The following is a 10,271-nucleotide window of genomic DNA, read 5'->3' as shown; positions in this document are numbered from 1 at the left end:
TCCCTTCTACTGAGAAGGGAGTCTGACAAAAGGACTTCTCTAATTCTTTGAAAAAGCCTATGAAGTCCATCTCCACCTCTTTGCTTGAAAAGATAACAACAATTTTTTACTTCGTATTTTTCCAGTTAAAATGTTTCTAGTAAGAATAGTTTCTTGGGGCAGACAAACCAAAACTGAAGTAATCAAGAGGCAAATGAAGTCATCTCTAATTACCAGGCAAAAAAGAACTCATTTGTCATACCCAGCTTAATCCAAGATGCCTACATCTCAGAAGAACCGTGATGGAAGGCAGTTGGAAAAACGTATTAATGCTGATAAACATGGTATTCTTTCACTGTACAGGGAGCAACTGAGAATCAACGAGATTGATTTAGAATTTTAACACATACATAATCATATTCACTGAATCTTATACATTTAATCATCTCACCTGGATTGTCTCCTGTAAATGCTACTATTTTACAGTCTGGGCTAAACCCGTAACGCTGACTATAATACGGAGAAATGGGCCCCTAAGGAAAGAAAGAAAGAAAAAAAGATGGGAGAAAAGCTCAAAAAAATGGAAAGTAATCTTGCAATGTATAACAAAGTGTTGTAACATAGAAAGTGAAAAACCCAGAGCAACTACAATAATCATTTCTGTGTATTTAAGGTACGAATTAATATTTTAATGATTTTTAACCCAATTGTTTTGTTGCTGAGAACCTCACAGAAATACCCTCTGATTAGATTTTGAAAGGTTAAGCAAATAGGAGCATTTTAGCTTTGGGTCTTTCTCCAGTTACTCACATCAAGTAACATAAACACATCCATCTGTTTTGCGCACATACATGAATATTAATACACAGAAATTAGAAATTCAATGCAAACATAAGAGGAAACACAACATTAATATACATCACAGCATCAAATGCTGGAATATGACCCCTATTATTTTAGGGGTCAAGAACTGTATTCTTTTAAGCCACACTTGATAGCCATAGAGAAAAATCAGGAGAAGAAAACTACCCCTGAAAAATACAAGGACAGCCTATAAGGATTTTTAACATGTTCCTCTCCATTACAGAAAACCAGCACTGAGTTCAGAGGGATCAGGTGATGGGTATCTACCTTCTCTTAAATGTGCACCAGCCAAAGCATAGCTCTTTTTAGGCTGGCTAGTAAGACTAAATTCATTTACTCTAAGAGCTGTGCAGTTTGATTTGATTTCACCATTATGCTACATGAACTGAGGAGCTTTAAATATTCCAAATTATTCACAAAGATTACTTCATTATCTCTACAAACAGTTTAAAGCAAGGTCTCTGTCAAGAAATGCAAATGTTGGGTTCTGTTTCTGCAAATAATACAGTTCTGCAGTGACCAGGTGCCTGCAGGCATGGAGGCAGACCCCAAAGATTCTTAGCACTGAAACACCTACCAAGACTTTTCTCATCACAGCCCAGGGCATGCAAGAACCCAAGATCAACGATGAAAGCTATGACGGACGCCAGCTAGCAGCTTTCAGGGATGCCTGTTTCTGCTCTGGCACACGCATTCACAACACACCTGGAAATACTACATCAAGCAGCGTAGCTCTGTGGGTAGCTGTGCAGGCACACCTGAGCGTACAGACAAACACGCTCCAAGAAAGTGCTATTAGCCGAACTCTCAGCACAATGCCCTGTCTGCTGCTTACGCCTCTTGTAGACAGTTACATACCAGGACCGAATGGGATGGTACAGGGCATCCTAGTTTCGCCTCTAATCCAGGTGCACAGGCATCAAGGCAGGGCACTGACCACACCTTTTCCCAAATCTGCAGCAAATTCATACCAGAACCTACAAGACAGACCAAAACAGGAAGCATGTATCATAAATCAAAAAATCCCACCTCCTTACAGGCAACAGCAAATTTACAGATCCATATTTTACATTCAAAGACAACGGTTTCAACTCTTCCAAGCATAAAGGATACTGATAATTCAGCCTCTGGACAGCTTTCACCTGTAAAGGTAGCCAATGATGCACCATGCACTAGGCAATTCAGTTATTCCAAAATCAAGAGCAAAAAGAACACGGAAGCCTCCCCAAATCTTCCATCTTAGACAAAGACTTCCCTACAACCTAAAGGTGATGTCACTTGAAGGTTGTATGTACCTGAGATGTAACAATGGAGAAATTCTCCTCTGGATGGCATGGCTTTACACTACTCCTACCTCTGAGTAGAGTATCTTATAAGCATCTAAATTCATGCTAATCTTCCTGTTTTCTTCTTCAGAGATAACAAAATAAAGGCTTAAAGGTCAAAAAAAGAAAGCAAGAGGTTAAATTTTCAAATGTAGCCTCAAATTTTGAGGCTAGCTTTGGAAGTTCAGCTTTGAATACCAAAGCCATGATCTTCAGAAATGCTGAGCAGCCCAGCTGAAATCTGCAACACCAGCAAGTGTGCAACATGTCTGAAGTCTAGATTCTGTGAGCTGAATTTCAAGGTGCAAAAAGCCTAGATATCTGATTTGGTCACCTACTTCCTCACCGGAACTATCACTAGATGTGAGGCAGGCCTCTGCAGTTTTGCTTCGCTTCCTCATTGCTTTTTCCTTACATTCTTCTTGCTGGTTTACAAGTTAACTGAAGTTGGTTAGGGGATGAATCTGGAGAACATACTGACCACTCCACAACCCTTGCTTAGTTTCTAAGACGCCTCTAATTGTACATTTCATTAGACTTGGAAATCCGTACATGTTTCTGGTTAGTACTGTTCAGGGACATATAGTCTTATTCTAGATTAACAATGTTTTCATTTCAAAGACCATTTAGCCCACAACTTATTTATCTCAGAAACACAGCTACATTTTCAGCTGAGCACAGTGGAAAACCTGAAGTTTACTCCATTCAGTACATCTTTAAGCTTTTTAAAACACAAAGATGGTGAAGCTAACCCCTGGGGTGTCTGTGGAACAAGACGATGCTTGCAATGCTGGCACACAGAGGAAGAGAAGGGATGCATCCCACACCTCAGCCAGCACATCGCCAGGCTCTAGCGGTGCTCTTCTTCCGAAGGGCGCACACCTGCAACATCCTCCACACACAGACACTGCTGCTCGTTACACACACGCAAATGAGCCCACCCTATCAACTCCCAGCAGCCTTTTTCACACACGTTTAATAATGAGTTTAGGCGCGTTTATTAATAAAGTATGTATTTGTGCAGTCCAATCCCAAGCACCATCAGCAAGGTCTGGACCTAGGGCTTCACAGAGTCTGGTAAACAGAAAGTGTTGCACGCTCCAGCTGGGACACTGGAATAACCCAAGTCAAACAGTGGGATGTTTGGCTTATACTTAATCACCTAATAAATAGAACTAAATTTCTTAAAATCAATCCCATTTCAGGCAAATTAACCATACTTTAATTATGCACTGGTTTATTTGGCCTATGATGCAACAGCAAGAATTTGTCAGGGAACAAAATGCAACACGTCTCCCACAGCTAAAAGGTGCATTTCCCTTTTCTGCTGTCAAAATCGCTACCAGCCACAGAAGAGGAAAGATGGACAGATCTACTACAGCTTCTCTCAGTTCTCCATACAAGACCACTCTTAAACTTAGCCATCCCCTCCTTCCAGCGGGAAACCGAGTCCTTCCAGGGGGAAACCGAGTCCTTCCAGCGTAAACTGAGTGCAGCATCACTGTCTGCGCTTCCCAGAGGCAGCAGGTGTGAGCAGCCTCGCATTCCAAACTCTGGGGCTTAACAAGGCTCTCTGTGAGGAAATACCTAAATCTATAAATTTTCCTGGAATAGACCCTAATTTGAAAGGCCAATAATCCCTTCACCAAGTAAAATTAATCAGAGAGCAACAGAATCTTTAAATAAACAGGAATTTAACTAGAGAAAGGTTAGTTGCTGTTTTCTGTATTTTTGGAAGAAAAATCCTTTCCTCTCCACACAAGCCTAGAGAAACATTTAACCAGTATCCTCCAGTGCAACCCTGCAAGACATAAGGACAGCCTCCAATCTTGCCTGCAGAAAACAGGAAAACCACTAACCTTTGTGACCAAAAAAGGTTTAAGTTTACATTACACAGAAACAACGCTTGACGGGTAGATACTGTGGCACAAAGACTTCAATATGCCATGAGAAAATAAAGATGAGGTCATTTACCCCGCCCTCAGAAACTCATTTCAAAGACGTAAAACAACTATTTTAAAGAACCATTAACCTGTTGGCCTGGACTCATCCTATCCAGCTGTGGGCATCTGCATGAGAACAGGCAGTGGAAAACCAAAACCAACTGAATGCTCCCTGGCACTTCTTCTTTGACAACACAAGGAGTGATGCACACCACAGTCCTAACTTGAGCACCTCTGGTCATGATCTACACCACTACGTTTAACAAGTCATAATCTGAGAATTAAGGGGGAAAAAAACAAAAATCAAAGGCAGTCCTTCAACTTGTCACTCCAAATGGATACCTCATCAGCAATGAAAGTTGGTAACTACGTCTAGCAAGGACTGAGGAAAGGGTCAACGCGTGGATGAACAGGATTCAGTATTTCACTGCGAGAATCACTGACTTTTAACATAAACGGACCAGAGCACAATCAGGACTTGCTAATATTTACTACATACACAAAAGTAAAAGTGCTTCAGCACTGGGGGGGGAGAGGGAAACAAACACTTCATTACAAAGACCAAACGATGCAGACTAACTGGTTCCATTAATCAACAAACTACAGATCAATATTTGCATACATTTATAAACAGTTAAGTGCACTCTGGATTGCCTTTTCAGTGAGCTAAAATCATCATCTGTGTAACTCTGCTGACACCACGCAGCTGCGTTAGGAAGAAATTCGGCCCACCGCTGTCCTTTTGAGAAGACTTCAGTTCAAAGCATCCTTGTTTGATAGAACAACAAAACCGAGTTTGCTGAGCTGTGATTTGCCTAAGGTTCCGAGAAAAGCATTTCAAAAGATAAAGCTCCTCTAGGTCAAGAGCTGAATTGCTGTTCTTTAAGGTGTCTTCTAAAAGAAACAATGCCTCAAGTGTTCACGTTGTTTAGGTCCCAAATGTATCTTACATTTAATATCTGCACAATATAAATGAAAATCATTCTTCGTTCCACCAGAATGTAATTTCATTTTTTTTAAAATCAGTCACCCAGGGTGCTCAGCCATTCAACAAGGAATGAGTTGAACCTTGTGAGACTGGACCTTTAAAAGGAAAAAAATCCTGAAACTGAATAGCACATTTCGTACAATAACCTACAAATTTACAGAGGTAAGTTATTGCGCGGAGCTAAACAATTTGACAGGGACTTTTAAAGACAGTATGACCTGAAGTTAAACCTACAGAAATGAAGAATAAGTCTATTATCCGAACATTATTTTGAGATGCATTTTAAACTACAATATACAGATGCAACATAAAAGATCAAGTGAATTGCAAGAAATCGTAAATGACAAGAAAACAAATTTTTCAGCTAGATCCAAATAACTACTGCATAGTTTATAATTATATTTTATTACAGGATTTAGAATTCTTTCTCATTATGTTAACAGAAAGAATGAACAAGACAAAGCACAATGCCAAAAAAGCTTTTGTCTTGTAAAGAGAACTCTAACTTCCTGCTTAGTTCTCTTGTCTTTTTTCACACAAAGATTTAATAATCTTACATGCTCTGAACAGCAGATAACATTTATTCAAGTGCCACAAATATCCACGGGTGTAACAGAACAGGCTCTCCTAGAGCTCTTTGAAAAATGCGATACATTTTCTAAGTAGAACAGGTAGAGGTAACGCTATGAAAAAAAAAACCAAACCCAAGGTAATTTTTGCAATGCTTAGAACTTTAAACTTTTGAATCAAAATTAACACTTCACTCTCATTGAAAAATAAAAAATCAACATATTTCTTCATCAGAAAAAGTACCTTGAAAATCTCTTTGAAATACAGTACACGGAGCTAGTCCTGTGAACTGCTGAAGTGCTCAATACTTGGGCCCGCTGAGAAGCAAAGCGCAAAGCTCCAAAGAGTTATTGTTGCCGATAATACACAAAAAAAAAAAAATAAAACTCAGCTGTGAAAACACATGGCTAACCGAACAGGACCAGAAGATGGATGTAACTATCTCACAACTGCAGCAAAATAAGCAGGGATTGCCTTGCAATTTTTAAGGTCTCAAGTGTAACTGGGAGATCTGGTATTGAGTTGCCCATTAGCTAAAATTGAGGTGCCTCGCCTTTTCCTGTGAGCTTTGATGGAACAACGAAGCAGAAAAAATGAGTTGGTCTTAACACATGGGTGTCAGCCATGTGTTAGAGAGCCATTGCTCTCTAATGCAAAAATTCCTTAGAGAGCCTCGTTATCAAAGCTTTCAACTGCAAAATATATCTTCTCGTAGTTTCAGAGCAGGAATCAAAAATGCTATTTAGAAATAACAGCACAGCTCCCAGGAAAATGGTTCCCTCTGTAACTGCCATTTAAAATTGCCATTTAAAAGCTGGATAACTGAGATAACACGCCACAGAAAAGAGAGACACTCGCCTCGTCATTTTTTTGTCTTTGTTATGATGAATAGAGAGATACGGAAGGTTAAATATTTTTTTAACTGAGTTTAGGGATTTTTTTGCTTGACTTATGCTTTTTCCTCTGGTTCATTTTGAAAAGGTATTGCTGTTGTAGACCCATACTCCGGTTAGGTGGGAGGAAGAATAATCACAATATACATCTTGATCATATCCCGTGCAACTCAGAGCTAAACCAGCAAAACCAAAAACCAGGTAACAGAACTGTGAAGCACAGCTTAAAAACCCACAACTTTTTAAGCTTTTAAACAGATATTTCAACATTCCTTTATACATCATCAAGTAATGAAAAAAGGTACAATTTCATTTAAGAATATTTTCTGTGGATCCATTTTATAGAAATGGGAATAGGTATGATGGGAATAACTAAGCACAGCTCACAGCATTAGTAAGAACAGCAACAAACTGAAAGGAGTAACTTAGCTTAAAAATCTAACACACTTGTCATTGAAGTTTAACTGAAAATAAGTATCAGAGATCTCGTCTCCCCTTTTTTGTAAGGTAGAGATAGAAAGGAAAATTTCCATGCTGAATTGTTACTCCAGGAAAAGCCCACACACTTACCGTCACTGTAATCAATGGGTGCATAAGCTCCTAGGAAAAGGGACGCTGCAAAACTACTAACCAAAGAGATTCTCTGGAAGAAAAAGTGTGAGATAGTGAGTCCCGCCAGTATTCACCTCAGAGAAAGTAAATAATACAGTACTTGGAAGCAGCAAATGTTAATAGCTGTTAGGCACAGAAAGAACACACACACACACCTAGGAGCATATTCAGGTTCAGTTCTATCTTACTGCCTCGGTAACAGAGCAGGCATCAATCTAAAACTAACTTCACGGCAAAAGCTCGTAATGGTTTTGCATTCTGAAGCACGCACAATACATCTTGTACATCAGCATAGTCTACGTTATCATGATCGACTTCACAACTTCAGCCTATCACAGAATCTCATTTCAAGGAAAAGTACTTACTAAGGAAAAAAAAAAAGAAAAAAACCCACACTTCCATGTTGATGAGGGGAAATGCCCAGAAACCATGCGCTGCTCCACCCAGAGCACCAGTCCATAAGCTTTTTAGCAGCTCTGGCAAGGCTCTGCTAGCACCTATAGGTGAACTCTTACCTTCCTCCCAGGTGAGACCCCAGACCTCCCAGGAGTTACTCCCAGGAGCTGGTAATCATCAGCTTTGAACTGAACCACTCCCTGCAGCTGTGCCTCAGGTTATGTTCCAACAGCACGTTAAACCCAGCTGTAGGGCTTCTAATACCAGCCCAAAAATGCCCCAGCCACATAACGCACTGATCCAACATGAATTTGCTTCCACTTCCCATCTCCTACTCAAACCACTAAGTTAACCAGCTGCTGCCAAGCTTTCTGCATGACCAAATATCACCTCTTCTCAAGGAGATGGCATAAAAGCTGACAAATTCCTTACTGTATCCTCTGACTAATTCAGAAGAAATACGATGGTCGCCCAGTAACTAATCAGAATCAAATCTCTACTGGTTGAGTGAGCCAGCAGTGACAGGTTTTTTATTAATGAACACAAAACCACTGCTTCACACAGCGTTCAAAGACAGACTATAGCCAGAGCTCTAAGAGGTGGTTATAACGGCCAGGAAACTTAATGATGCACTTGCTCCCCACGCGTTTCTCCTCAAGAATATATCATATTGTGCTTAGATAACAAAGGCCTACCTTCTGTGGTGCCCCAGCGGGCACTAGCTGCCTGAAACGGAAGGGAAAGGATGAAGTTAAAGTGTGAATCAGCCAGTTTAGTAAGCTGACCTACAGAAGGAAAAACATCCACCTTCCACATCACTGAGATTGCTGAGCTGCTAAGTGCTTCCTGAGGGTCCCCAAGAGCAGCTCTGGCAGAGAGATATTTTGTGCTTGAACACAAGATCTTGCATATCCTTTACTGCTAAAAGGTGACATCAACGTGACCAGCTCTCAAAGTCTGAAGTTGGTCCAACTAGTCCAGTTCCATGGACTCACTTCCCCCCGTTAACGTATCTTTCTCTAAATCTAGTCTTAAACTTATGACCAGACCACATTAGTGTTCTGTGTCATCCCATACCTTCCTAGCATAAACATTATACAAGGAAAACATATTAAGAAAGAAAAAAACATTAAAAATTAAGCAGTCTCCCACAAAATAGTCAACTTTGTTACCCACTTCCCCATGAATCAGCTGTTCCATGCAGGGGTGAAATTTTTAAAAATCACCAAAAGAATACGATTGATGCTATCAAGAACTGCAGTCATACACAACCAGGAGTGGCCTGGCTTCACGGGTCTGGATGTTTGGCATGTTCTAATCACAGGACAGAGGTCCTTCTCTCACCTACATTGTATTTGCCTGGAGTTTTCACCCTGCTTCAAACCACGGCATTTCATTTACAGCTAGATGCAGACTCAACAAAATGAAACAATAATGGAAGTGCAATCTGATTTCTGAAAACGAAAATCAGAAGAAAACCAACTACACAATTCATTTCTAATAATAGAATCAAAGTAGCTCCTCAAGGGAAAAACCTTGAAAAAAGTCTGGAATCAACTGCAGGTTTTTTCCTACATGCACCCCCACGGATGCCAGCTTTGTATGGCAGAGTGAACACATTCCCGCATGCAAATGGCCAGTTCTAAGTACGAAAATTTCAACTGTGTGCTTAATTACCCGCTTGTGTTCAACTGCTGTAAAGGCAATTCATTACCACCCAAACGAAAGTCTGGGTTTTAAAACTTTTTCCACAGAGGTGAGATCCAATGGAGCCTGCTGTGTTAAACATAACGTTCAAGAAAGAACTGATACCTGATTTTTATCTGCCTAACAAGGAGTACTTAAAAAACAAAAAATAATCAAGTTTTACATTTTAATCTTAAAATCAAACGTAAGAATCAAAATACTCTTTAGTAAAAAAGTCTCACATCCCCACAATTAATTTAAAAAGATTTTCCACTGTGTTTTCCAATAAGTGTGTTGAAGTTGAGCCAACCTCAGTTTGCGCGTAGACCTCAGGATTCTGGCTGTAAATCTTTGCTATCTGGTTTCCTGTAAAACGCTGAGAAAGAAATGCAAATGCTTAGAAACACAAACCCTAAATGGAGTCAATAATCATTAACTCTGTGTAATGAGTTCAGTACATTGCACTTTGGATATTTAATTTGCCTGATGCAAGATGAAAGTCAGAGCGCAGCAGGCAATCTGCACTAAACAGGCTACAACGCATGCTCTCATTATGAGAATTTTGCTCACCTTTCGGGGGGGGAAAAGAAAAAAAGCATGAGAAAAAGCATTCCTGACCATAATTTACATTTCAGAAATGACAGGTCAATGGAATGAATCACATTTATTCTTTGCACGGGAACCAGCACCATTCAAATGCTGCCTTGAAAAGGTTTAAGCTACCCAACCTATATACCTCTCCTGAGGCAGCAGCTGAATTGGGAGCAAAGCAGAAGGTTTCATACTCAATGCAGCAACTCCATCACAGGCTAATAATACCTGTAAAAATAATTATTTTTCATCTGTGTATTATAGCAAATAACAAAGAACTTCTAACACTGAAACCTATACCTTTAGCAAGTAAAAATAAACTACTAGTGGTATGCAAAGTTTGATTTCAACACTGGCCATAAACCTTGCCTGGTGATTCAAACCAGAACCAGCAATTTGGGAGGCTAGAGCCTTATTCTGCTGA

At 39.9% G+C, this 10,271-nt stretch overlaps 1 protein-coding gene across 1 annotated transcript in view; it reads right to left on the bottom strand.

Annotated features, from left to right (window-relative positions):
• Positions 1–10,271, bottom strand: part of XYLB (xylulokinase homolog (H. influenzae)) — a gene marked incomplete at its 5' end in the record, with an annotated part of 83,948 nt that overhangs the window by 67,450 nt on the left and 6,227 nt on the right. Inside the window, 4 exons of the mRNA XM_010136651.1 lie at positions 431–512; positions 1,702–1,820; positions 7,133–7,205; positions 9,567–9,632. Of these exons, the coding sequence (XP_010134953.1) occupies positions 431–512; positions 1,702–1,820; positions 7,133–7,205; positions 9,567–9,632 (340 nt within the window). The remainder of the gene's footprint in view (positions 1–430; positions 513–1,701; positions 1,821–7,132; positions 7,206–9,566; positions 9,633–10,271) is intronic.

This window comes from Buceros rhinoceros, unplaced genomic scaffold (genome assembly GCF_000710305.1).
Source record: "Buceros rhinoceros silvestris isolate BGI_N320 unplaced genomic scaffold, ASM71030v1 scaffold1695, whole genome shotgun sequence".
NCBI classification, from domain to species: domain Eukaryota; kingdom Metazoa; phylum Chordata; class Aves; order Bucerotiformes; family Bucerotidae; genus Buceros; species Buceros rhinoceros.
This window is presented reverse-complemented; position numbering and strand designations above follow the sequence as displayed.